Below are 27,704 nucleotides of genomic sequence, written 5' to 3'. Positions count from 1 at the left end.
CAGCTTTCCGCTGATAGTGACGCCAGTGGAAATAAGCCCTGTGTTCATCTCTACCGAAAGCAACTGATGCAGCAGTGCTTTTGTCTTTTTAGTCTAACCGTCCTCTTCTGTTCACTCTGCTCAAACAGATAAGGTTTTAAAACTTCAGCTTTTATCCTAAAGCTGCTGCCACTGGTTTCATCATCTCCTAGCTCACTAACTAGCTGTGCTGAATCCCTTCTGTAATTCAGCAGAACTGTGTTGTATAGCTGCGTTGCATCCTGGGACTTTGTAAATCCAATGCTGGACTCAGTGACGGTGGAAAATTAGTGAGGAAGAAAATAAGCTTCTGCTCCTTTTTGTTTTTAAGAGCTGAAAGAGAAACCTGACCATGATCCTTTTTATACAGCATTTGAGATCATTGATTTTTCTTCTACGAGGCACTGTGATGTCAGCACACCAGAGATCTTTACCAGAGAAATTTGAAGAAAAAAAAATACTGTACTGACATTCTCACAAATATTTCAATACAAACACAATGTGGTGTCGAGTGGAGATTTCCTTTTGAAGTTTTCTTATTTCAAGCTGCCCTAGTAATAAACATTGTGTTGGAAAAATCCCCTTTTTTTATTGTTCAGATTTAAAAGTTCACTCTTGCATGTAGATGAATTTCTAACATCTGTTCTACTGCTCACGCTGCCTCTGAGAGCCAAATCTCAAATATATGAAGTACCAAAATCAACTTTTCTGGATTAATACACAGTAATTTACTGCATGTTTCAGTAACTATTTTACATTACTGGCACAACTATACTATTTTCCTCCTTTTTGTCATCAAATGTGGTTCCAATGCACTGGTATCCTGTTTCAGTTCAGTAAATGTTACTAAATGTAATATCAGTATTTAGAGGTGTCTCGTTCATTGTGGACCCCTCAACAAAAATTTCAGTCTCAGTGTTCATGGCTCACAGTCATTTGTAACAGAGGCCTGAATCAGCAAAACGCAACAGCAGCAAAACCAATCTGTGCCTTTAGGTGTCTCAGGTCCTCATTGTCTCTATCCAGACTCTGCTGTGATCCATAGCACGTGTAATCCGAAACAATACAAGACGGGGGGGGTGAGCCTACAAGTATGCGGGGAGGGAATAGAGGGGTAGGAAGAGGAGGTGGGGGTAGATATGCTCAGACAGTGATCACTGCGTCCACATGCTCACAAATCCAACTAGCAAACCCATGAAAGATAAGCACGTAAAAATATGCATCTATTTTGCTGACACTTCACGTACAGACACACTGCCAAATATAGACTTTACATGCTTTTAAATACAACTGCAGAGTGCAAATTTTGGAAGTGACAGCAGGCAAGATTCATGCTCGAACCACCATTAAAAGCTTTTAAACACATTATGGTTGGGGATTGCACAGCCCACAGCAAGACATGTTGTCAAGGCAACAGCTCATCTTCTTCCTACACCGGCACCATGGAGTCATATTTCACATGCAGCGTTCCCACTTCACTGGCTTTCTGCTAAAAGCTTTTTGTTACAGACCCGAGAGCGAGTGAGACAGAAAACGTGAGATAGAGAAAGGGGGTGGGGACAGAGGTGGAGAGAGAGGAAGGGCTTGGGCTGGCTGTTGCCAGGGCAACTTGACATCACAATGACGAACTTCCCTCTTTAAAAGCTTTTAAAGCTGATTGCTCCAGCCCTCCAGGCCCCATTCTGATGCCTCTTAACTGAGTTAGAGGGGGGAAGGGCAGAACGGGTGGCCTCTCTCACACATAATCACAAGCCTGAGGAAAGAACAGAAAGGAAAGGGAAAAGGTGGCTTTCTAAAAGCTCGCTGCAGTGAAACAAAACCATCCAGGATTCTTTTTTGTACACAAATTTGAGCTTTACAAAATGTCCACTGAGGACTGCTTCAGTTATATTGTGCCAAATGAGAAGCACAGAAGAGCACGCAATTGGACAGATTCAGAAATGAAAGGGCTTCTGTACATCTGGGAAGAGTACGTCACTGAGCTCAAGAAGGCCAAACGCAATGCTAAGATCTACGAAATGATGGCTAAGCGACTGTATGACCTGACCGGCGAGCACCGTCACAGGGAGGAGATAAAGATGAAAATCACCAACATGACATTCCAGTACAGGCAAGTGTAAGGGTAACTTTTTAAAACGTTTATACACACCTTACCATTTTAAGTCTGCAACGACTATTTGATTAAATTCACACAGGCTACTTAAAGCTACAGTAAGAGCTAATAAATACAGTATTCTCGGCTGCCGAAAGGACACTCTAAAACTGATTGATTGATTGATGAACCAATGTCTCAGGCAACCTGAAACCTACCTGTTGCTGATACTTTTATTAATTTAAAAGCTTTATGCTTTGCACGTATACGCTTAACAATATAACCCTTATCAGCATGCATGTCACGTGATTCACTACGCTACATATATCCCACTCTTATTAACAGGAAGCTGAAGCACACAGCCAGTGGTATTAGTGGCACACCTGACTGGCCATATTACAAATCCATTGAGAGGATTTTGTCGAAGATACCAGAGCAGGTCCATATGAGCCCAGTGGACCCTCAAATCACTGGAGCATCCACTTCACAACCGGAACCCTCTGTTCCCCAAGCCGGGACGCCAGTCATAGGCTTTCTACCTGAGTACACTGGATCCTCAGAGGAAAGGGAGGTCAAAGAGGAAGACGATGAGGGGACAGAGGTCTCTGTGAGTTCCTTCGAGTCCAGGTAATTAGAACATACATCAAGTGTCCAGGTGATGACACAAATATGGTGTAGATATTTTGAGTCACATCCTGTTTATGGATATTCATTAAGCATGTCTTTTACAAGGGGCGACATCAAGGATTTTTAGGTTTATGTGGCATACATGCTATAGTCATAGCTGTAATCGTCAACCATGTACATCATATGTAATTTGGTTGATATACAAACTGTGCAATATAAGGATTTGAAGTTGCCAGTGAGAGCCATGTCCAAGACATACTATTACATACGATTTCTATACATACAGTACTATTTTAATAGTACTAGTAGGTGTTTTTTGTCAACAACTTAGCAACATGCTGTACATATGTCAAACACAGTATATTAAAACACTCCTAAACTTAAAAATGTAAATTTCAAATGATTGGTTTCTTTTTGGTAACTGATTCTGATTATAGAGTCAAATTTGTTAACACAGCACAATATCCACATTTTCCCATTTAAAGCAGAGACTTTCTGGCCACAGTCTTCGGGCTGAATGGGCAAATCCCCACAGCCACACTCCAAAGTCTCATGGAAAGCCTTCCCAGAAGAGTGGCCGTTATTATAACAGCAGAGGGGGACTAAATCTGGATTAGCACGTTCAAAAAGCACATATGGGCGTTATGGTCAGGCGCCAACAATCTTTTGGCCGTATAGTGTATATACACTAACAGGAAAATGGTAGAAATGCATAATTTTTAATATATATATATACACAGGCGGCACGGTGGTGTAGTGGTTAGCGCTGTCGCCTCACAGCAAGAAGGTCCGGGTTCGAGCCCCGTGGCCGGCGAGGGCCTTTCCGTGTGGAGTTTGCATGTTCTCCCCGTGTCTGCGTGGGTTTCCTCCGGGTGCTCCGGTTTCCCCCACAGTCCAAAGACATGCAGGTTAGGTTAACTGGTGACTCTAAATTGACCGTGAATGTGAGTGTGAATGGTTGTCTATGTGTCAGCCCTGTGATGACCTGGCGACTTGTCCAGGGTGTACCCCGCCTTTCGCCCGTAGTCAGCTGGGATAGGCTCCAGCTTGCCTGCGACCCTGTAGGACAGGATAAAGTGGCTAGAGATAATGAGATGAGATATACACACACACAGTGGTGCTTGAAAGTTTCTGAACTCTTGAGAATTTTCTATATTTCTGCATAAATATGACCTAAAACATCATCAGATTTTCACACAAGTCCTAAAAGTAGATAAAGAGAACCCAGTTAAACAAATGAGACAAAATATTATACTTGGTCATTTATTTATTGAGGAAAATGATCCAATATTACATATCTGTGAGTGGCAAAAGTATGTGAACCTCTAGGATTAGCACTTAATTTGAAGGTGAAATTAGAGTCAGGTGTTTTCAATCAATGGGATGACAATCAGGTGTAAGTGGGCACCCTGTTTTATTTAAAGAACAGGGATCTATCAAAGTCTGATCTTCACAACACATGTTTGTGGAAGTGTATCATGGCACAAACAAAGGAGATTTCTGAGGACCTCAGAAAAAGCATTGTTGATGCTCATCAGGCTGGAAAAGGTTACAAAACCATCTCTAAAGAGTTTGGACTCCACCAATCCACAGTCAGACAGATTGTGTACAAATGGAGGAAATTCAAGACCACTGTTACCCTCCCCAGGAGTGGTCGACCAACAAAGATCACTCCAAGAGCAAGGCGTGTAATAGTTGGCGAGGTCACAAAGGACCCCAGGGTAACTTCTAAGCAACTGAAGGCCTCTCTCACATTGGCTAATGTTAATGTTCATGAGTCCACCATCAGAACACTGAACAACAATGGTGTGCATGGCAGGGTTGCAAGGAGAAAGCCACTGCTCTCCAAAAAGAACATTGCTGCTCGTCTGCAGTTTGGTAAAGATCACGTGGACAAGCCAGAAGGCTATTGGAAAAATGTTTTGTGGATGGACGAGACCAAAATATAACTTTTTGGTTTAAATGAGAAGCGTTATGTTTGGAGAAAGGAAAACACTGCATTCCAGCATAAGAACCTTATCCCATCTGTGAAACATGGTAGTTTGAAAACACCTGACTCTAATTTCACCTTCAAATTAACTGCTAATCCTAGAGGTTCACATACTTTTGCCACTCACAGATATGTAATATTGGATCATTTTCCTCAATAAATAAATGACCAAGTATAATATTTTTGTCTCATTTGTTTAACTGGGTTCTCTTTATCTACTTTTAGGACTTGTGTGAAAATCGGATGATGTTTTAGGTCATATTTATGCAGAAATATAGAAAATTCTAAAGGGTTCACAAACTTTCAAGCACCAGTGTAGCTAAAAGAATAGTTTTTTTCCCCCCAGTATCTCCTGTTCCACACTCCAGCCCAGTCAGTGGTGGTAATGCACCATAAAGTTGGTTTGCCAACTACCAAAAAAACCCTAAAGAAGAAGAAAAACAAAATGGCAGAGTATGTTGCTGAACCAAACATGGACGAAATAAAAACTCTACTGAAAAACAAAACCCCAAAAAATACCAAAAAAGCAACAAAATATGGAATGAAAGTATTTCATGGTCAGAATGTATCTTTTTATTTTTCAAGAGTTATTATTATAGCATTTGTCACAAATTGCTACCGTCATTTCACCAGATTGTTTATATTCTAAATGGAAATGATTTTGTTGGATGTTTTGTCCAATGATTTTATTTATTGAATTTGTAAAAATTAAAAATAAAAATGCTCTGTTTCTCAAAATCCAGTGACTGTGGATAGAATAAAACAGTTATTCCACTCAATCTCATCGTACATGGCTTATAGCCAACTTGGTGCTATATATATATATATATATATATATATATATATATATATATATATATATATATATATATATATATACACTAGTGCATACACTAGTGCATCTCAAAAAAATAGAATACCATGAAAAAGTTCCTTTTTTTCATAATTTGATTCAAAAAGGTAAACTTTCATATATTCTATATTCATTACATGTAAAGTGAAATATTTAAAGCCTTTTTTGTTTTAATTTTGATGATTATGGCTTATAGCTCACGAAAATCAGAAATCCAGTATCTCAAATTATTAGAATATTCCCTAAGATCAATCAAAAAAAGGATTTACAATACAGAAATGTCCAACTTCTGAAAAGTATATTCATTTATACACTCAATACTTGGTTGGGGCTCCTTTATCATGAATTACTGTATCAATGCGGTGTGGCCTGGAGGTGATCAGTCTGTGACACTGCTGAGGTGTTATTGAAGCCTAGGTTGCTTTGATAGTGGCCTTCAGCATACCTGTATTTTTGGGTCGGGTGTTTCTCATCTTCCTCTTGACAATACCCCATAGATTCTCTATGGGGTTCAGGTCAGGCAAGTTGGCTGGCCAATCAAACACAGTAATATCATGGTCAGCAAACCATTTGGTAGTAGTTTTGGCACTGTGGGTAGGTGCTAAGTCCTGCTGGAAAAGGAAATCAGCATCTCCAAAAAGCTCGTCAGCAGATGGAAGCATGAAGTGCTCTAAAATCTCCTGGTAGATGGCTGTGTTGACTGTGGACTTGATAAAATACAGTGGACCAACACCAGCAGATGACATGGCACCCCAAATCATCACAGACTGTGGAAACTTCACACTGGGCTTCAAACACCTTGGATTCTGTGCCTATCCACTCTTCCTCCAGACTCTAGAACCGTGATTTCCAAATTAAATGCAAAATGTACTTTCATCTGAAAAGAGGACTTTGGACCACTGAGCAACAGTCCATTTCTTTCTCTCAGCCCAGATAAGACACTTCTGACATTGTCTCTGGCTCAGGAGTAGCTTGATATTAGGAATGCGAAAGTTGTATCCCCTTTCTTGAAGATGTCTGTTCGTGATGGGTCTTGATACACTGACACCAGCCTCAGTCCACTCCTTGTGAAGCTCTCCCAAGTTCTTGAATCAACTTTTCTTGACAATCCTCTCAAGACTGCGGCTGTCCCTGTTGCTTGTGCACCTTTTCCAGCCACCCTTTTCAGCAATGACCTTTTGTGGCTTACCCTCCTTGTGGAGGGCATCAGTGATCATCTTCTGGACAACAGTCAAGTCAGCAGTCTTCCACATGATTGTGGTTGTGTGTACTGAACTGAGAGATACACTGTGTTCATACTGTTTTACTCAAACTCGAAATGAAATATTCTAATATTTTGAGATGGGGTTTTTTTTATGTTTTTGTACTGTATGCCATACTGATTCAAATTAAAATAGAAAAATGCTTGAAGCATTTTAGTTTATGTGTAATGAGTCTATAATATATAACATTTTCACTTTCTTAAATAACATGGAAAATATTGAACTTTTTCACAATATTCTAATTTTTTGAGATGCACTATAGGCACGTAGCACCAAGTTGGCATATATATATATATATATATATATATATATATATATATATATATATATATATATATACAGTGGTGCTTGAAAGTTTGTGAAGCCTTTAGAATTTTCTATATTTCTGCATAAATATGACCTAAAACATCATCAGATTTTCACACAAGTCCTAAAAGTAGATAAAGAGAACCTAGTTTAAAAAAATGAGACAAAATATTATACTTGGTCATTTATTTATTGAGGAAAATGATCCAATATTACATATCTGTGAGTGGCAAAAGTATATGAACCTTTGCTTTCAGAATCTGGTGTGACCCCCTTGTGCAGCAACAACTGCGACTAAATGTTTCCGGTAACTGTTGATCAGTCTTGCACACCAGCTTGGAGGAATTTTAGCCCATTCCTCCATACAGAACAGCTTCAATTCTGGGATGTTGGTGGGTTTCCTCACATGAACTGCTCACTTCAGGTCCTTCCACAATATTTCGATTGGATTAAGGTCAGGACTTTGACTTGGCCATTCCAAAACATTAACTTTATTCTTCTTTAATTATTCTTTGGTAGAACGACTTGTGTGCTTAGGGTCGTTGTCTTGCTGCATGACCCACCTTCTCTTGAGATTCAGTTCATGGACTGAATGTCCTGACATTTTCCTTTAGAATTTGCTGGTATAATTCATAAATCATTGGTCCATCAATGATGGCAAGCCGTCCTGGCCCAGATGCAGCAAAACAGGCCCAAACCATGATACTACCAGCACCATGTTTCACAGATGGAATAAGGTTCTTATGCTGGAATGCAGTGTTTTCCTTTCTCCAAACATACAGTAACACTTCTCATTTAAACCAAAAAGTTCTATTTTGGTCTTGTCCATCCACAAAACATTTTTCCAATAACCTTCTGGCTTGTCCACATGATCTTTACCAACTGCAGACGAGCAGCAATGTTCTTTCTGGAGAGCAGTGGCTTTCTCCTTGCAACCATGTCATGCAGATCATTGTTGTTCAGTGTTCTTCTGATGGTGGACTCATGAGCATTAATATTGGCCAATGTGAGAGAGGCCTTCAGTTGCTTAGCAGTTACCCTGGGGTTCTTTGTGGCCTTGCCGACTATTACACGCCTTGCTCTTGGAGTGATCTTTGTTGGTCAACCACTCCTGGGGAGGTTAAAAGTGGTTTGAATTTCCTCCATTTGTACACAATCTGTCTGACTGTGGATTGGTGGAGTCCAAACTCTTTAGAGATGGTTTTGTAACCTTTTCCAGCCTGATGAGCATCAACAATGCTTTTTCTGAGGTCCTCAGAAACCTTCTTTGTTCATGCCATGATACACTTCCACAAACATGTGTTGTGAAGATCAGACTTTGATAGATCCCTGTTCTTTAAATAAAACAGGGTGCGCACTCACACCTGATTGTCATCCCATTGATTGAAAACACCTGACACTAATTTCACCTTCAAATTAACTGCTCATCCTAGAGGTTCACATACTTTTGCCACTCATAGATATGTAATATTGGATCATTTTCTTCAATAAATAAATGACCAAGTATAATATTTTTGTCTCATTTGTTTAACTGGGTTCTCTTTATCTACTTTTAGGACTTGTGTGAAAATCTGATGATGTTTTAGGTCATATTTATGCAGAAACATAGAAAATTCTAAAGGGTTCACAAACTTTCAAGCACCACTGTATGTATATATATATATATATATATATATATATATATATATATATATATATATATATATATAAAAAATGTGTGTGTGTGTGTGTGTGTGTGTGTGTGCATAAGCAAACTAGAAACAAATTGGTGGTTGGATCCAAGACTGCTTTCAGATCACTAGATATCATTCTTTTATGGAGATTGTTATAACCACTGAAATTCCATACTCAATTCAAAAGCCAATCAAAAAGAATAAAAATGAAAAGTGGTTGGATGTGGGATTACACGTGTTACTCCTGTGTAATCCTGCCCCAAGCTCCTGGACCCAATAATTGAATTTTAAATTTCATGTAGACTATGTAGTAGTGTTGCAGTACTCAAAACCAGTCTCAAAACCACTTTTTGAAGGTTTCAGTCTTGTCTCAGAATCAACCATATTTTTACTCGGTCTTGTCTCGGTCTCAGACATGGAGGACTTTGGATTTTATTTCAAGACCAGTCAAGAGCACAACTGCAGGAATATCACTAAATTGCTTATGCATTGTCTGACTTATTTGTTAACATTGTTACTGTGATTGCATGTATAACATGATATAACGTTAGTCATTCCTAATCTGAAAATTTACTTCCTGTGTCACACCCATGTGCACTGGTGCGTGCAACAGACTTTTTCTCATGCACGCTCTGAACAATGCATGCAAAGAACTGACTCTCAAGCGCATTCTTATTACGCGCACCTTGAATTACTGACACCTGCCTTGGGTTAAGGCACAATATGCACACAATAAGGACGCTCAGGACTCATTTACGCACCTAAAGTATTGCGTTGCGACTGTCACACATGACCGAGCCTTGTTGTCGTGTTGACTCCTGTTCTGTGTATTTTGATTCTGATATTGTCTAGCCCTGTTTAGCCTGTTTGTGACTCACCCGACCCTTTGCCTGTTGCTTGGTTATGATTTCTGCCTACCCTTTGGATTGTATGCCCATTTCCTGTTTCTTTTGAATAAGATACAGTGCCTTGAAAAAGTATTCATACCCCTTGAACCTTTTCACATTTTTCCACCTTACAACCACAAATTTAAAAGCTTTTTATTGAGATTTTATGTGATAGACCAACACAGAGTAGCACATAATTGTGAAGTGAAACGAAAATGATAAATGGCCATGTCTTGGTAGGTTTGCAGTTGTGCCATACTTTTTCCATTTTTGAATGATGGATTGAACAGTGCTTCTTGAGATGTTCAGAGCTTGGGATATTTTTTTATAACCTAACCCTGCTTTAAACTTCTCCAGAACTTTATCCCTGACCTGTCTGGTGAGTTCTTTGGTCTTCATGATGCTGTTTGTTCTTCAGTGTTCTCTAACAAACCACTGAGGCCTTCAGAGAACAAGTGTATTCATGCTGAGAGTAAATTACACACAGTAGGACTCTATTAACTAATTAGATGACTTCTGAAGGCAATTGATTGCACTGGATTGTATTTAGGGGTATCAGAGTACAGGGGGCTGAATACTAATGCACACCACATTTTTCAGATTTTTATTTGTTTAAAATTTTGAAGACCATTTATCATTTTCATTTCACTTCACAATTATGTGCTACTCTGTGTTGGTCTATCACATAAAATCTCAATAAAAAACTTTTAAGTTTGTGGTTGTAAGGTGAAAAAATGTGAAAAAGTTCAAGGGGTATGAATACTTTTTCAAGGCACTGTAGATAGATAGATAGATAGATAGATAGATAGATAGATAGATAGATAGATAGATAGATAGAACTTTATTGATCCCTTTGGGAGGGTTCCCTCAGGGAAATTAAAATTCCAGCAGCATCATTACAGGATAAACAAAGAATAGAAAAAAAAAGAAAACTTCTAGATAAATTAAGTATTAACATATATATAAAAAATAAAATATAAAAAATAAAATATAAAAAAGTCCAGCAGGAGAGGTACCGTATTGCACATTATATTGCACATTTATACTGCACATTGTCCAGTATTTCTTTTTGTCAGGCTAGGCTACTGCTCCTTCCCGTCAGAGAGGAGTTGTACAGTCTGATGGCGTGAGGGACAAAGGAGTTTTTGAGTCTGTTATTCCTGCACTTGGGAAGGAGCATTCTGTCACTGAACAGGCTCCTCTGGTTGCTGATGACGGTGTGCAGAGGGTGACTGGCATCGTCCATGATGTTCAATAGTTTGTCCATAGACCTCTTCTCTGCCACCGTCACCATAGAGTCCAGCTTCATGCCGACCACAGAGCCGGCCCGCCTGATCAATTTGTCCAGCCTGGATGTGTCCTTGGATGTGCTGCCTCTCCAGCACACCACGGTGTAGACTCACTTCTGCACATACATCCGCCTCTAATCTACCTGCATTTTTCTGATGGTACACTTTGCCTCAGTGACAGTATGCCTTGCCTGACAGACATCCTGTTAATTGGCTGTCACCCCTCCCCGCCCCCTTTCATACACACTGGTCTGGTCTTGACTCGGTCTCACCCTGCCTTAGTCTTGGTCTTGGTCTTGACTTGATCTCAACCCCTCAAAGTCTTGGTCTTGCCTTGGTATCAATACACTTTGGCCTTGATCATGACTTGGTCTTGGTTTAGGCAGTCTTAACTATAACACTACTTTGTAGGCTCAATCTTAAAAAAAAAATACAACCCCGATTCCAAAAAAGTTGGGACAAAGTACAAATTGTAAATAAAAATGGAATGCAATAATTTACAAATCTCAAAAACTGATATTGTATTCACAATAGAACATAGACAACATATCAAATGTCGAAAGTGAGACATTTTGAAATTTCATGACAGCAACACATCTCAAAAAAGTTGGGACGGGGCAATAAGAGGCTGGAAAAGTTAAAGGTACAAAAAAGGAACAGCTGGAGGACCAAATTGCAACTCATTAGGTCAATTGGCAATAGGTCATTAACATGACTGGGTATAAAAAGAGCATCTTGGAGTGGCAGCGGCTCTCAGAAGGGAAGAGGATCACCAATCCCCCTAATTCTGCGCCGACAAATAGTGGAGCAATATCAGAAAGGAGTTCGACAGTGTAAAATTGCAAAAAGTTTGAACATATCATCATCTACAGTGCATAATATCATCAAAAGATTCAGAGAATCTGGAAGAATCTCTGTGCATAAGGGTCAAGGCCAGAAAACCATACTGGGTGCCCGTGATCTTCGGGCCCTTAGATGGCACTGCATCACATACAGGCATGCTTCTGTATTGGAAATCACAAAATGGGCTCAGGAATATTTCCAGAGAACATTATCTGTGAACACAATTCACCATGCCATCTGCCGTTGCCAGCTAAAACTCTATAGTTCAAAGAAGAAGCCGTATCTAAACATGATCCAGAAGTGCAGACGTCTTCTCTGGGCCAAGACTCATTTAAAATGGACTGTGGCAAAGTGGAAAACTGTTCTGTGGTCAGACGAATCAAAATTTGAAGTTCTTTATGGAAATCAGGGACGCCGTGTCATTTGGATTAAAGAGGAGAAGGACGACCCGAGTTGTTATCAGCGCTCAGTTCAGAAGCCTGCATCTCTGATGGTATGGGGTTGCATTAGTGTGTGTGGCATGGGCAGCTTACACATCTGGAAAGACACCATCAATGCTGAAAGGTATATCCAAGTTCTAGAGCAACATATGCTCCCATCCAGACGACGTCTCTTTCAGGGAAGACCTTGCATTTTCCAACATGACAATGCCAAACCACATACTGCATCAATTACAGCATCATGGCTGCGTAGAAGAAGGGTCCGGGTACTGAACTGGCCAGCCTGCAGTCCAGATCTTTCACCCATAGAAAACATTTGGCGCATCATAAAACGGAAGATATGACAAAAAAGACCTAAGACAGTTGAGCAACTAGAATCCTACATTAGACAAGAATGGGTTAACATTCCTATCCCTAAACTTGAGCAGCTTGTCTCCTCAGTCCCCAGACGTTTACAGACTGTTGTAAAGAGAAAAGGGGATGTCTCACAGTGGTAAACATGGCCTTGTCCCAACTTTTTTGAGATGTGTTGTTGTCATGAAATGTAAAATCACCTAATTTTTCTCTTTAAATGATACATTTTCTCAGTTTAAACATTTGATATGTCATCTATGTTCTATTCTGAATAAAATATGGAATTTTGAAACTTCCACATCATTGCATTCCGTTTTTATTTACAATTTGTACTTTGTCCTAACTTTTTTGGAATCGGGGTTGTAGGTGTAGAAATGTTCCTAGGTAATTTTAGCAGCATCTTAGGCATTAAAACACAAGGCAAGGCAAGGCAAGTTTATTTATATAGCACATTTCATACACAGTGGCAGTTCAATGTGCTTTACAGAAGTAAAAGCAGAACAGTAAACAATAGAAAATAAAATTACATAAAATAATTGGGGAAGAAAAATAATAAGAATTAAACAATAGTAGAAATTAAATTAATAAAATGAAATAAAGTTAATCAGCCTCGAGATTAATTATTATTATGGGTTTAACTCATAAAGCGTGCTCTTCCCGTGGCTCTTCCACGAGGATCACCAAAAATCGTCCCGCAGACACAATCTACGAGGATCACAGTAACAAAGAATTAAAGTAAAAGTAAAATCATTAAAATCCAAGATTAAAAAGAAATTAAAATAAATAAAGTAAAATCATTAAAATCAAAATTAAAAGAAATTATGTTAAAGGAAATTAATTACTTAGGTAAAAATTAATCAAGTGAAAGCATCTGAAAACAGCTTTGTCTTGAGCCTGGATTTAAAACTAACAACAGTAGGAGTATTTTTGATATCATCTGGAAGTTGGTTCCAAAGCTTAGCAGCATAGCAACTAAAGGCTGTTTCACCACACTTCGTTTTGACAGCTGGTATTACTAGCAAGTTTTTCTCTTGTGATCTTAGAGACCTAGTTGGTGCATATAATTGAAACATATCCAGTAGGTAGCTGGGTCCTATCCCATTTAATGTTTTAAATAGAAGAAGTAGTGCTTTAAAGTCAATTCTATAGCTCACTGGGAGCCAGTGCAGAGACCTTAGGATTGGAGTGATATGAACTACCCTTTTTGTTCCTGTAAGAACCCTTGCTGCTGCATTTTGGATTAGTTGAAGCTCTTTGATGGTCTTTTTTGGAAGACCTGTGAAAAGGCTATTGCAGTAATCAACCCTACTGGAGATGAAAGCATGAATAAGTTTTTCTAGATCATGTTTTGACATGAGACCCCTGAGTTTAGAAATGTTTTTTAGGTGATAGAATGCAGACTGGCGGCACGGTGGTGTAGTGGTTAGCGCTGTCGCCTCACAGCAAGAAGGTCCTGGGTTTGAGCCCCGGGGCCGGCGAGGGTATTTCTGTGCGGAGTTTGCATGTTGTCCGCGTGGGTTTCCTCTGGGTGCTCCGGTTTCCCCCACAGTCTAAAGACATGCAGGTTAGGTTAACTGGTGACTCTAAATTGACCGTAGGTGTGAATGGTTGTCTGTGTCTATGTGTCAGCCCTGTGATGACCTGGCGACTTGTCCAGGGTGTACCCCACCTTTCGCCTGTAGTCAGCTGGGATAGGCTCCAGCTTGCCTGTGACCCTGTAGAAGGATAAAGCGGCTAGAGAGGATGAGAATGCAGACTTTTTTACCACTTTCATAAGACTGTTGAAGTTAAGTTCGCTGTCAATAAGGACACCAAGGTTTTTGACAGTATCCTTTGCTTTAAGCCCCTTAGTTTCAAGAACAGTGGCAATCCTAAGCCTTTCCTCCTTTTTGCCAAATATAATTGCTTCAGTTTTATCTGTGTTCAGCTGAAGAAAATTGTGAGACATCCATTTGTTAATTTGGTCAATGCATCTATGAAGAGACTCAAGAGGGGCATAGTCATTAGGTGACATAGCTAAGTAAAGCTGAGTGTCATCTGCATAGCTATGGAAGTTTATTGAGTTATTCTTAATAATTTGTCCAAGTGGGAGCATATAAAGGTTGAATAGTAATGGTCCCAGGATTGAGCCCTGGGGAACCCCACAGTTCAAGGACACGGGTGATGAACTGTGGCCTCCAATGGCCACATAAAAAAATCTTTGTTGTAGGTAAGATTTTAACCAGTTGATTACTATACCAGTAAATCCAACCCAATGCTCCAGTCGATGTAACAGTATGGAATGATCTACCGTGTCAAATGCAGCACTTAAGTCTAAAAGCACCAAGACTGATGTTTTACCAGCATCAGAATTAAGACGTAGGTCATTCATGACTTTAGTAAGAGCTGTTTCAGTGCTATGATTGGCACGAAAACCTGACTGAAACTTATCAAAACATCCGTTTAATGTCAGGAAGGCAGTTAATTGATTAAAAACAATTTTTTCAATTATTTTACCAACGAATGGCAAATTGGATATGGGCCTGTAGTTGTTGAGTACTGAGACATCCAGGTTATTCTTTTTCAGTAGGGGTTTTACAACCGCTTTTTTCAGAGATGAGGGAAACATGCCGGTTCGTAAGGAGGTGTTGATAATCTGAAGTACCTCGTCTGATATTAGGTGAAGAACAGATTTGAAAAAGACTGTAGGTAAAATGTCCAGTTCAGATGTGGAGGAGCTGAGAGTTTGTACTGTTTTTCTCAGAGTCTCAACATCAATTAAACTAAATGTTGACATTGTATTACGACCCCCTCTCTCGTTATCCAGTGGTTCCAGATTTTGAAGTGTTTGCACCTGTGTGGCTATCCCTTAGCAAAAAGAAGTTTATTCAAGTGTACTATGAGTATACTTATTTTTTACAAAAACTGCAGAAGTATACTTGAAGTTGACTTTTTATAAACTATATTTTATATACTTAAGAATAGTATAGTGAAGTATACTTGGCTTATACTGAAAAGTATAAATAAAAGTCTAAGACTAAGTACATTAATACTAAGACTTATACTTTAATACTAAAACGTATACTTTAGTATACTTTTCACGTTTTTCTGCCACAAAGTACTAATACTTAGTATATCTTGCTCCACGTGCATAATAAGGTCAAGTCATTGACTCATGCTTAACATTTAATTTATATATTAATATAATATAATGCTGGAGTTTAAAACTTTACAGTATATAGTATGTGTGCTCAATTGCATTATCTTTATGTACCTTAAAATCATACACAAAAACAGAAAAACTTTTGACTTGACTTTATTGATCAATTTCTCCAGTAAGGAAGGACTTGATTTCATAGGTCTTTATTTTTGAAATGTTTGAAAATATATCAAACTTGTTTTCAACATTCTGTCTTGTGATTTTGTAAATGCATCACACTCTTGTGTACATACAGTATGAGTAAACTTTAAGAATACATTAAGGAGTATATTTCCAGTATATAAATAGTAAGCTACAAGTAATATGCCAAGCAAACTTAAAGTATAACAAGTAAACTAGTGAAATAACCAACGTTTATAACAGTATACTTAAAGTATACAATAATAAACTAAAAATAGGGACTTGAAGTCTGTAACTAAGGGGTGTTGTGGCTCAGTCAACTAAAGTGCCATACCATAAATCTGGGGACCTGGGTTCGATTCCAACCCAAGGTAATTTCCTGATCCCTCTCCTGCTCATTTCCTGTCTCTACACTGTCCTATCCAATAAAGGTGAAAAAAGCCCCAAAAAAGAAGTATATCAATAAGTGTACTTGTGGTATACTTTAAGCATGCAAGAGGGATATACCAAGTACATTGATAGTATATAGATGAGTGTACTTGTTGTATACTTTAAAGTGTACTTTTGCAAACTTAAAATGAACTTTAAAGTATACTTTTATAAACTTGAAATGTTCCAATTTAGTCCGAAAAAGTATTAAATTTGTATACTTTCTAGTACACTAAAAGTACATGGTCTGTAGTATACTTGCTATACTTATACTCATACTGAAGCATACTTAATAAAATGAACTTTAAGTATACTACTTTTTGCTAAGGGATATTCATACGTATTTTATCAATCTTTCCTTTGAAAAAAGATGCAAAGTCGTTGCATGTATTAACTGAGAGAAATTCAGAAGGCATTTGTTTTGATGGGTTTGTTAGCTTTTCAACTGTAGAAAATAGCACATGGGCATTGTTGATATTCCTATTAATAATGTCAGCAAAAAAAGACTGTCTTGCTTTAGAAATTTCTAAGTTGTATTTACATAACATCCCTTTGTAGATTTGATAATGAATCTGGAGTTTAGATTTACGCCATTTTCTTTCAGACTTTCTACATTCCCTCTTTAACATTTTAACTGTTGGATTTAGTTTCCAGGGTGCTTTTCCTTTGTCTATGACTCTTTTGGTTTTTAAAGGAGCAATAGCATCCATAATATGATTCATTCTTGAATTAAAAATTTCCATTAGATTATCTGCACAATCTGAAGATTGACATGGGAGTTCTGAGAGTGCCTGCTCAAAAAGAGCTGCTGTGCCATTGGTAATTACCCTCTTTTTTACAGTCACAGACTTGTTTTGAAAGTGAGGGGAAATGGAAACATCAAAGAAAACACAGAAATGATCAGATATACCCAGGTCCATGACACTAGTAGATACATTAAGACCCTTAGTGATGACAAGGTCGAGGGTGTGGCCATGGGAGTGTGTTGGCCCTTGTACATGTTGTGTTAGGTTGAAGGCATCAATCAGTGTAAGAAATTCATTTGCATATGTGTTATCTGGATTATCAACATGGAAATTAAAATCCCCAGAAATAATAAGATTGTCAAACTCTAAACAAATATTTGACAACAGTTCCCCAAACTCCTCTAGGAACAGTGGTGCAGAAAGTCTTGGTGGTCTGTAAATAGTCAACACTAATATGTTAGAAGAACATTTTAGGATTGCACTTAGGTATTCAAAAGATGTAAAATCACCAAGAGTTGTCTGTTTGTACTGAAAACATGCCTTGTATATATTTGCTATTCCTCCTCCCCGTTTACTGGCTCTTCCAACACTCATGAAATCAAAGAGTGGGGGAGTTGCTTCAATAAGAGTAATAGAGCTACTTGATTGTTCAAGCCAAGTTTCAGTAAGAAGCATAAAATCCAGTTTGTGTGTACCGATGAAGTCATTAATTAAAAAAGGCTTATTAAGTGATCTTACATTCTGAAGAGCTAGTTTTACAGTGAATGTGGGGATAATTTCCACAGAAGCGTTCTGTGGTTGTTTTGGAACTGAAAGGAGATTTGACGAGTTTACCCCATTGATAGGATGAATAAGAACACCTCTCCTTCGTGTTAGCACTGGAATAGAAAAGTACGTCGTGGGTCCCAGCTTATTTTCAAAACTACCATCTGGACCCAGATTATATCAGTTCGTTCCAACATGAAGGTCTTCACTGCTGCTGGTGAACTGTAGCTGTGCACATGGTCCTTGAGTCTTATCTGTAATCACAGGGGGAGGTGGTGCCCTCTGTTTCTTGGGTGCTGTGGCAGTTGGATATATCATTAGAGATTTTGGGGTACACAAGGCCTGACCATGAGACAGCTCTGTGTACGGTACTTGATTTGAGTGTCCTCTTGGGCTTGCCAAAGACACTCGGCTTAAAGACAATAGTCTCTCCATTTTCTCAGGAAAACGCAGTCTGGGGGGTGAAGGAGATACAGAGGGGCTTGGGGTTGCATCCACTGCTGTTGTTGGTGATTGCCTATTGCCAGTCTCCGGAGGTTGTGGTGATGCTTGTTTATCTGATTGTCTTTCTGATAGTTCTGCCAGCTTACCCGTTAGCTCAGATATCATGTTGCTAGCCTTGGAAAGTGACGGGGATGTGTGTGGTGATAGATCCACCCTCTGATCATTTTCCTGAACTGTACTGGGGGCAGATGAGTCAGCATGATCCTCTGTAGTTGCTGGGGGCTTAGTTGCCTTCGTTGGTGACAAGGAGTTTTGCTTGAATCCATCAGAGTGAGCGTTAGTCCCGCTTCTTTCTGCCTGCAGATTCACTGCTTGAGTTTGAACATCAACAGTGTGTTTCCGTACTGTTTTTGAGCCTTTGTTGATGTCCCTGGGAGGTTCAGTTTGTACCCAAACAGAGTTCGTATCAGTGTTGTTAGCTCCTTTCAGTGCAGCTACAGAGCGCTTATCAGAGAGTGTACCCAAGGTCAGCATGGAATGGTGGACAGAGTGTTGATAATGGTCTGCCAAGACTTTGGCACCAGTCCAGCTGAGTTCTGTGCTATTTGGGCTGAAAAAGGCTTTGCGTTTCCAGAAAAGGTTAAGTTGTCAATAAAATTAATGCCAGAGGAAAAACATGTCTTTGCAAGCCAGGTGTTGAGACTGAGCAGTCGGGAAAACCCGTAATTGCCTATCACAGATCCTGGTAATGGACCACTGATAAAAAAAGGCATTCCAAGTCCGTTTAGGGCAGAAAAAAGGTCTTTGAAAGATTTCCTCACAGTGAGCTGTTCCCTGAAAACATCATTTGCTCCAACATGCACAATAATGCGTTTAATTGATTTGTAGTTTGACAGCATTTTTGAAATGTTGTCTGTAGTCTCTGAGATGGAAGCGTAAGGAAAACAGCGCACAACCATGGACTCTCCTCCAATATTTTCCACAGTGAAATCACCCACAACAAGGGTTGTAGGATTAACAAGTGTTGGCGGCTGCTTTCTACCTCTACTGCGAGCTTTATTTTTGTTATTCAAATTCTGCCACTTTCTAGGAACTACTGGTTCCATGTCTGTAAGGCACTGAAATCTGTTCTGGAGTGTAATGGGCTGTGTATATCTGTAGTTTTCAGCCCGGTGGTATTCATAGACTGTAGGTTTGACGGCATCAGACCGCAATGGAGTTGAAGTTAATGCCCTTTTGTTTTTGGGTCCAGCACCTTGTCTTTTCCAGCAATCAGTACTCACATTTTGCTTTGTGAAGTCAACCGATTCATCCAAGTTCCCATCATTCAGATGCTGAACATTCCCCGCATTCCCCTTAGCGGTATCGGCTGCTGGACTCCCTTCAATCCTTAATAGACGGGCATTAATCATAGATTCCAGGCTAGAAATTCTTTTTTCAAGCTCAGTCCATTTGTTACTAGAGTTCCTTGGTTTCCCCATTTTGCTATAATCCAGTCTTCTGTGTCAGTTGCTTTGTCTAACTTCTAGGTTATCTTGTTGAATGTAAGTAAAAAGAAAGCAAATAAGAAAAAATAGAGAAATAGTGAAAAAAGCAGAAAAGAGAAGTTCAAGCAGGAGCAAAGCAAAAAGCGTCCTACTCGCTTGAGTAGGAGGAGCGAAAAACACATTAAACAGTTTAATAATAATCTGTATATATTCAGAAGTGGTTCATGACCATAGATTTTGCCTCAAACAAAATTAAGTCTACAAGTCTATTAAGAGATGCTCTATCATATAACAGTTGAGAGTTGTCTGCATACAGCTACATGCAGTCGAGCAGCTTGTTTTGAGTGGTTTTAGATGTATCTTTGTCCAACTGTCTTCAAGGTAATATCATTGACCAGGTTTGGGTATTTTCATCAATTTTCTTCCCAACTATTTTGCAAAAAACACAAAATATCTGTTAATGTTTCTTCTTTTCCTCAGCCTTTGGATGAGAAACAAGTATTTCATACGTATTTCTGATGTGCAGACATTATACGTTCTATAATCCCCCTTTTGCTCTCCAATCTCAAGATATCTTACCATAAAAATAGTTGTGTACTTCACAGACACACCGTCTGCACTACTACTTTGCCATTTTTTGTAAGTTATAAAATATTATCTTGCCAGCTGTGGCAGATATTTAAACCAACCTAATCTGGCAACACTGTTATTAACTGTCCTGCTTCTCCTCCCCTGAAAATGTTCCTATAGTGAGAGTATGGAGCAGCATGATTCCTGCCCCTATGGACCTCTGTTATTGTAGTTCTTGTTTTTTACCACTAGGGGCAATACTAATGCTGCATTCGACTTACCTTGTAAGTGATATTTCACAGGTTGGAACAAGGTCGTTTTCATCTTTGGCATATTTGACACACAAAGTGGGGAAAAAACATAGACACCTCCATTTCTAGCTAAAAAGATTACCCCAAGTCGATGGGTTGAAATTTCAAGTTTAGGGGGCATTTTCTTTAGCTATTACTGGTTGGAGCTTGAAAATTACAACCTCAGGTTGAATGCCGTGCAATTCTATGGAACTGCACAAGATCTAAGGCAAACAAATCAATGGGAAATTGGCTTATGTCTGTGAAATAGGACTTTTTTTTAAATTGTTGGTCATTCAAAAGAGGTAATCAATATTTCAGCAGAATTTAAAATGTATGGAGTTGTGAATGAGTACTTTACGAAGATTAAAAATGGAACTTTCGGTAGCTGGATAAACACTTGCAGTTGCTACTCCATACAAACGTGTGCAGTACCCTATCAAGGGTGATTGTGCCTTACTGCGACATCCAACAGTGTTGAAGTGAAGCGCCTTGCCACCTAGTAGATTGAAACAAATTCACAGTCACTTGTTCATTGCTTCATCTACCAATCCGACATCCTGCTCACCGGTGTCTTCACGTAACCCTGCGTGGGTGGCTAAACGGATATAATGCCTTGCCAAAGGGCATTCCGTGAGTTTGTCCGGCACTGTTTATTTTATTAAGGCTATTTGCAGCCAACCTCTATATCTAGAGGCCATTCCCCTATCTGCAACCTGGGGAGCCGGTGGATGGGAGTTATCATCACCACACCACAAACAACACGATACCTAAGACACCCTATGCACGACTAATGAAGAGGAAGAAGGACATCTTCGTCGGCACACTCAACATACAGACACTTCAGAAAGTCGAGAAAATCCCTGAAATGATCACCTCAGCTGAGGCCTCAAACCATGACATTGTCTGCGTACAAGAACACAGATTCATACATGAGGACCTATCAACAAAGATACTGATACAGATACAGATATGGAAACTGGAGATTGGTTACCTGCTCAGCTTGGAAAAACAGCGTGAATGCGACAAACGGAGGAATCGGGATGCTTGTCAGCCCTGAAGCCTTCAAAGCACTCACCAGTGTCGAAATGATAACACCAAGGATAATGATATCCACCTTCAATGGCAATCCTCAAACCACTGTAATCTGCTGCTATAGTCCAACTAATGTGAGTGATGAGTCTGAAGTGGAACGTTTTTATGAGGAACTGACATCAGTCACCAGACAAGTCCCGAAACACAACATTCTCATCATTGGTGGAGATTTCAATGCCCATCTTGGATATCATGACGGCTTTAAATTTGCATACCACTCAGCGAATAACTGAAATGGCCAAATGCTTAAAGACTACCTCCATGAAAACAACCTTGTTTGCCTAAACACCATCTTCCAGAAAAGATCAGGTCAGCAATGGACATACAGAGCTCCAAATGGAAACAAAGTCCAGCTGGACTACGTCATCATGAACCGGAAGTGGAGAAACAGTGCTAAAAATTGCAGAGCTTTCAATTCCTTTGTGAGTGTTGCATCCGATCACCGCATTGTCTCGGCCAGAATTCGCCTGAGCCTGAGAGCCAACAAGAAGAAATTAAGCAGTGTTGTTCCATATGACTGGTCAACTCTAAATACAAACCCAGAGATCCATAAGACATTTGTTATTCAGCTGAACAACAGATTTGCTGCTCTTCAAGACTCCACACCAACTTCTTCTGTAAATACCACCTACAAAAACTTCGAAACGGCATGTAGAGAAACAGCCGAGAATACCATTCTGCTGAAACCCAAGCCAAAGAAATGAAAACCATGGGAAACTGAAGAGATATGCCAAAAATGCAAGGACCTACATGTAGCTGCACAACTCAAAAAGTTGATACCATCTCCTGAAAATGTTAACAAATTCGAAGATGCTCGGATGGCGCTTAAAACTTCCTACATAGCCGAGCAAACGGAATACTTTCAAAGTAAGATCAACCACATCAGAACTACTACCAGCAATAAAAAGTCTGCTGAAGCCTGGAAAACCATCAATGAAATCAGTGGCAGAAAAAACAGTAACTGTGGCACACTAAAAGCCTCCAGTCAGGAGGAGCGACTGCACCTATGGCAGCAACATTTTGAAGACCTGCTCAGTAAGCCACCCCAGACATCTGACGAAGTAATAACACCACTATTCACTGACGAGCTCAATATAAAGAAAGGCCCCCTTACAATGGAAGAACTCAAGGAAGCAGTAAGCTGCATTCAAAATGGCAAAGCTTGTGGGCTCGACGAAATATCTGCAGAAGTGTGGAAGATAGATGATTTTCATCAGATCTTATTAGACATGTGCAACAGCGTCTATAACCAAGACCCTATCAAAAGATGAACCGAAGGCTGCTTACTTCCTTTCCCCAAAAAAGGCAATCTAGGGATCACAAAGAACTATCGAGGCATCACATTAACAGCAATCGTGGCGAAAATCTACAATCTAATGCTGCTAAACAGAGTACGGCCCGAGGTCGACCCATTGCTGAGGAAAAATCAGAACGGTTTCCGAACAAACAGGTCTACCTCAGGACAGATACTGACCATCCGCAGAATCTTAGAGGGCGTGAACGCAAAAAACCTCCCAGCTACTCTTCTATTTGTTGACTTCTCCAAGGCATTTGATTCCATACATCGCGGAAAAAATGGAGGAGATCCTAATTGCCTATGGAATACTGCAAGAAACAATGAACGCCATCATGATGCTATATAAAAACACCCGGTCCATGGTACGCTCACCTGATGGAGACTGATTTTTTTTGACATCACCACTGGAGTTCTCCAAGGAGACACTCTGGCCCCATTCCTATTTATCATCTGCCTGGACTATGTATTAAGAAAAGCCATCGACGAAAATCTGGAGCTTGGTTTTACTCTTACTGAACGTAGGAGCAGGCGACATGCAGCTCAGAAGATCACAGATGCCGACTACGCTGATGACATTGCAATACTCGCTGACCACCTGAAGGATGCAACAACTCTCCTTCATAGCATTGAAAAACTAGCTAAAGAAATCGGGCTTTACATCAACGCAGAGAAAACAGAGTTCATGTGCCTAAATCAAGATGCATCTACTGGTATGAAAAGCCTGAGTGGTGAGAAGATCAAGCAGGTGGACGATTTCAAGTACTTGAGTAGCTACATTGCTTCAATGGAACAGGATGTTAATATCAGACTTGGGAAAGCTTGGGGAGCACTAAATGGCATGGAGAAAATCTGGAAATCAGACCTCCCAGACGAGCTCAAGAGAAACTTCTTTAGAGCGACCGTAGAATTTGTTCTTACGTATGGTTCTATCACATGGACCCTAACATCGAAATTGGAGAAGAAGATTGACGGGGCATATACCCTCATGCTTTGCGCCGCTCTAAACAGATCCTGGAGTGACCACCCAACCAACAAAGAACTTTACGGAAACATCCCTCCCATCAGCGACTCTATCCGACAACAGAGGCTGCTCTTCGCTGGTCACTGCTGGCGCAGCAAAGAAGAACTGGCCAGGGACACCATTCTATGGTCTCCATTACATGGAAGAAGATCTAAAGGCTGCCCTAAAAGGACCTACATCGACCAACTGTGTGATGACACAGGGTGTAGGCCCGAGGAACTACCAGCTCTGATAAGCGATAGGGACGTTTGGAGGGAAAGGGCCATGCTTAGCCGAGCTAGCTCGACCCGGTAAGGTAAGGTAAAAATGGAGCCCCCCGCATGCAGAGTGGAGCCCCATACTTAAGAGAATATGGTAATGCATCAATTGGATCTTTGATGGTTTTTGACTATACAATGTCCGTATGTATGTATGACAAACATGTACCGCCACAGGGAACCCAATAGTAAGTGCAAGGCAATGTATCTTATAAACACTTGACCACCAGACAAGGAAATTTGTATCTTTATTTACCCTTTTTTAATTTACATTACTGGATATTTTTTATCCAGCTTATTTTTAATTTGTTTTTTTTTAAATAGCATGGGATTATTTACTAACACATTTTACAGAAAATATTCATGACAGTTTCATATAAAACGTTAAAACAGTTTTATTAGTAAACTAGCTTGTTGGACAATTAACAGTTTTTGTCATGTAAGGGCGATAGATAGATGTCAGTGCAAGAAGAGTTTTATTGAAAGCACGCTAGCAAACAGATCCAAAACAGAGACAAAGGCAGAGTCAAAAATCAGGCAGTGGTCAAGTGAGGCACAGACAGGATATCAGAGGTAATACAATACTCACAGTCCAAAAACACAAACACAATCAAAACCAGAAAAGCGATATAAAATACAAGGCTTGGTAACATGAGGCACAGGATACGGAGCGTGTACTTCACAAAGTCTGTTACTGAGAGTCCTTATATGTATGCGCTGTGATTGCACTCTAATCAGGAACAGGTGCATGGTGATTAGTCCTAATTACCAACGCAAATGTGCATGGACATGACAGATGTAACCAGACAACTGTTTGACATATCAAGTTTGAGATTCGATCATAACTAAATAGTAATGATGTAAACTGAAAGCGCTGGTTCACTGCTGTTCACCAGGCACCCAGCAGAGTCACACCATAATAAATGTTGTGGTGTTGTTTTTGGCACATGGTATATGGTTTCAAAGAAAGGAATAAATAAGTATTCATAACTGTGATGCGTGTCTCATTATTGGTATCACTGTCACAAGACAATTCAGCAATTTACTGACGCGAAATACATTACACTACACAATTTGATGGTTCATATGCTATAATATTATTATTCTATCCAGGTTGAATTTGTGCCCTTGCAAATATTTTGCTCATACACTCATCAGGAGCTCCACTTTTAGCCAGTGCCTAAATATCTAAATTATGCATTGAACAGGGCGGCACGGTGGTGTAGTGGTTAGCACTGTTGCCTCACAGCAAGAAGGTCCTGGGTTCGAGCCCAGCAGCCGAAGATGGCCTTTCTGTGTGGAGTTTGCATGTTCTCCCCGTGTCTGTGTGGGTTTCCTCCGGGTGCTCCGGTTTCCCCCCACAGTCCAAAGACATGCAGGTTAGGCTAATTGGTGGCTCTAAATTGACCGTGAATGTGAATGGTTGTTTGTGTGTCTACATGTCAGCCCTGCAATGACCTGGCGACTTGTCCAGGGTGTACCCCACCTCTCACCCATAGTCAGCTGGGATAGGCTCCAGCTCACCCGCGACCCTGTACAGGATAAGCGGCTACAGATAATGGATAGATGGATGTATTGAACAGCTGATATAAATGGTGGGCGGCACGGTGGTGTAGTGGTTAGCGCTGTCGCCTCACAGCAAGAAGGTCCTGGGTTCGAGCCCCGGGGCCGGTGAGGGCCTTTCTGTGTGGAGTTTGCATGTTCTCCCCGTGTCCGCGTGGGTTTCCTCCGGGTGCTCCGGTTTCCCCCACAGTCCAAAGACATGCAGGTTAGGTTAACTGGTGACTCTAAATTGACCGTAGGTGTGAATGTGAGTGTGAATGGTTGTCTGTGTCTATGTGTCAGCCCTGTGATGACCTGGCGACTTGTCCAGGGTGTACCCCGCCTTTCGCCCGTAGTCAGCTGGGATAGGCTCCAGCTTGCCTGCGACCCTGTAGAAGGATAAAGCGGCTAGAGATAATGAGATGAGATGAGATATAAATGGTTGACTCTGCCACACCTGCCCCTATGGATGAGCCACCACTGCATATATTAATTCTAATCTACACAGATTATTTTAATGGTTAAAATTATGTTCAGATACGATTTCTTTGAAATTTAGTCCTATTTAGATTATGATTGCACCGCTGTGTCTTCAGGTCTCAGCCTATGAAGAGGCAGCGATTGTCGCACAGTACATCACTGCGCCGCAGGAAGTTGCGTGTGATGGAAGCAATGCTGAAAGAGCAGAGGAAGATGAGCCGTGCTGTGGAGGACACATGCCGAGAGGTGCGCCGTGTAATGCACCAACAAAACTTCCTGCAGGTACAAAGCCTGCAGCTCCAGGAGCGAATGATGAACTTGCTGGAGAAGATGATCCCATCCACAACCCACCTTACAAACACACATACCTGAGTGTAACCTGACCAGCATTTATGTGCTCCTCATAAAATAGTATTCACAGCACAGCTTCACCATGCTTGTTTGTGCTTCAGCAGCAAAGATATTGAAATAAATATTTCTATTTAATTTGCAATTGTTTAATTTTATAGCAGTTGGGGAATGTGGGCAATCACAAAGCTGCTAAAGCCAATGATCTCACATTAATTTGATGACTCATAGTTCTAAAATGTATTGAGTTTGCAGCTGCACAAACACAGAGTCACAATATACAGTATCTTCTATGAGAGGAACACAACACTAGTTGAAATACACACATGAAAGTTGTTTACTATTGCATCTTTGGTACTACATTTTTAAGTATTGTTAAAGGATTTCAGATGTTACTTTACGATGCAATACATCAAGATCACGTTTTATTAAATTGTGTTTTTTGTTTTAAAGAGAAAAGCTGTGACTTTATTTTGTAACTTCTATAAAGACATATATAAACTGTCAGTTGTCTGGTTTTTGTTTTATCATTTAAGCCAGGAGTTCTCAACCTTTTCTGCTTTAAGGCACACCTATTCATACTTGTAACGAGTCGGGGCCCATTAAAAAAATTCCCAATTATTTTGGCTCATCTATTCTATTAGAATCTAATAATCTACTGTAAAGTGTATTGATGGGATGCAACATCACTCCCTGTTACAGATGGGAGCCCAGGAATTAAATAAATGCAATAAAAACAAACTGTTTTTAATTGTAGGTATTGTATTTTAAAACTGTATGAATGTGCCAGAAGCCAACATAAAGCCATGCATGCAGGGCATTCTCAGTCAAAAGGGATTAATGATCCAAAAGTGGAGTCTGGTCCATTAACACAAGAACTTATTGCCATGTTTGTGTTCAGCAAACAAGCAAGTTATTAAAACCAAGAAGTACACTTAAAAGGAGTGGATAAAGAAACCACTCAATGGGATTAGATCCTT

General features: G+C 40.0%; 1 protein-coding gene across 1 annotated transcript; it reads left to right on the top strand.

Moving 5' to 3' along the window:
• Positions 1–1,729: 1,729 nt before the first annotated feature.
• msantd1 (Myb/SANT-like DNA-binding domain containing 1) lies at positions 1,730–27,066 on the top strand. The gene is made up of 3 exons (XM_060923614.1): positions 1,730–2,134; positions 2,456–2,737; positions 26,493–27,066. The coding sequence occupies exons 1-3, from the start codon at positions 1,881–1,883 to the stop codon at positions 26,746–26,748; spliced, it is 792 nt and encodes a 263-aa protein (XP_060779597.1). The 5' UTR covers positions 1,730–1,880; the 3' UTR covers positions 26,749–27,066.
• Positions 27,067–27,704: the final 638 nt, after the last annotated feature.

The sequence above is a fragment of the Neoarius graeffei genome, chromosome 1 (assembly GCF_027579695.1).
Source record: "Neoarius graeffei isolate fNeoGra1 chromosome 1, fNeoGra1.pri, whole genome shotgun sequence".
NCBI lineage: Eukaryota > Metazoa > Chordata > Actinopteri > Siluriformes > Ariidae > Neoarius > Neoarius graeffei.
The sequence above is the reverse complement of the archived record's forward strand: the minus strand, read 5'-3'. Positions and strand labels throughout refer to the sequence as shown.

Excerpts from the sequence above, each read along its gene's own strand:
- msantd1 (XM_060923614.1), top strand. The coding sequence starts at position 1,881 with ATGTCCACTGAGGACTGCTTCAGTTATATTGTGCCAAATGAGAAGCAC. Across the intron at positions 2,135-2,455 it reads ACATTCCAGTACAGGCAAGT|GAAGCTGAAGCACACAGCCA; the intron begins GTAAGGGTAACT and ends TCTTATTAACAG. Across the intron at positions 2,738-26,492 it reads GTGAGTTCCTTCGAGTCCAG|GTCTCAGCCTATGAAGAGGC; the intron begins GTAATTAGAACA and ends CTGTGTCTTCAG.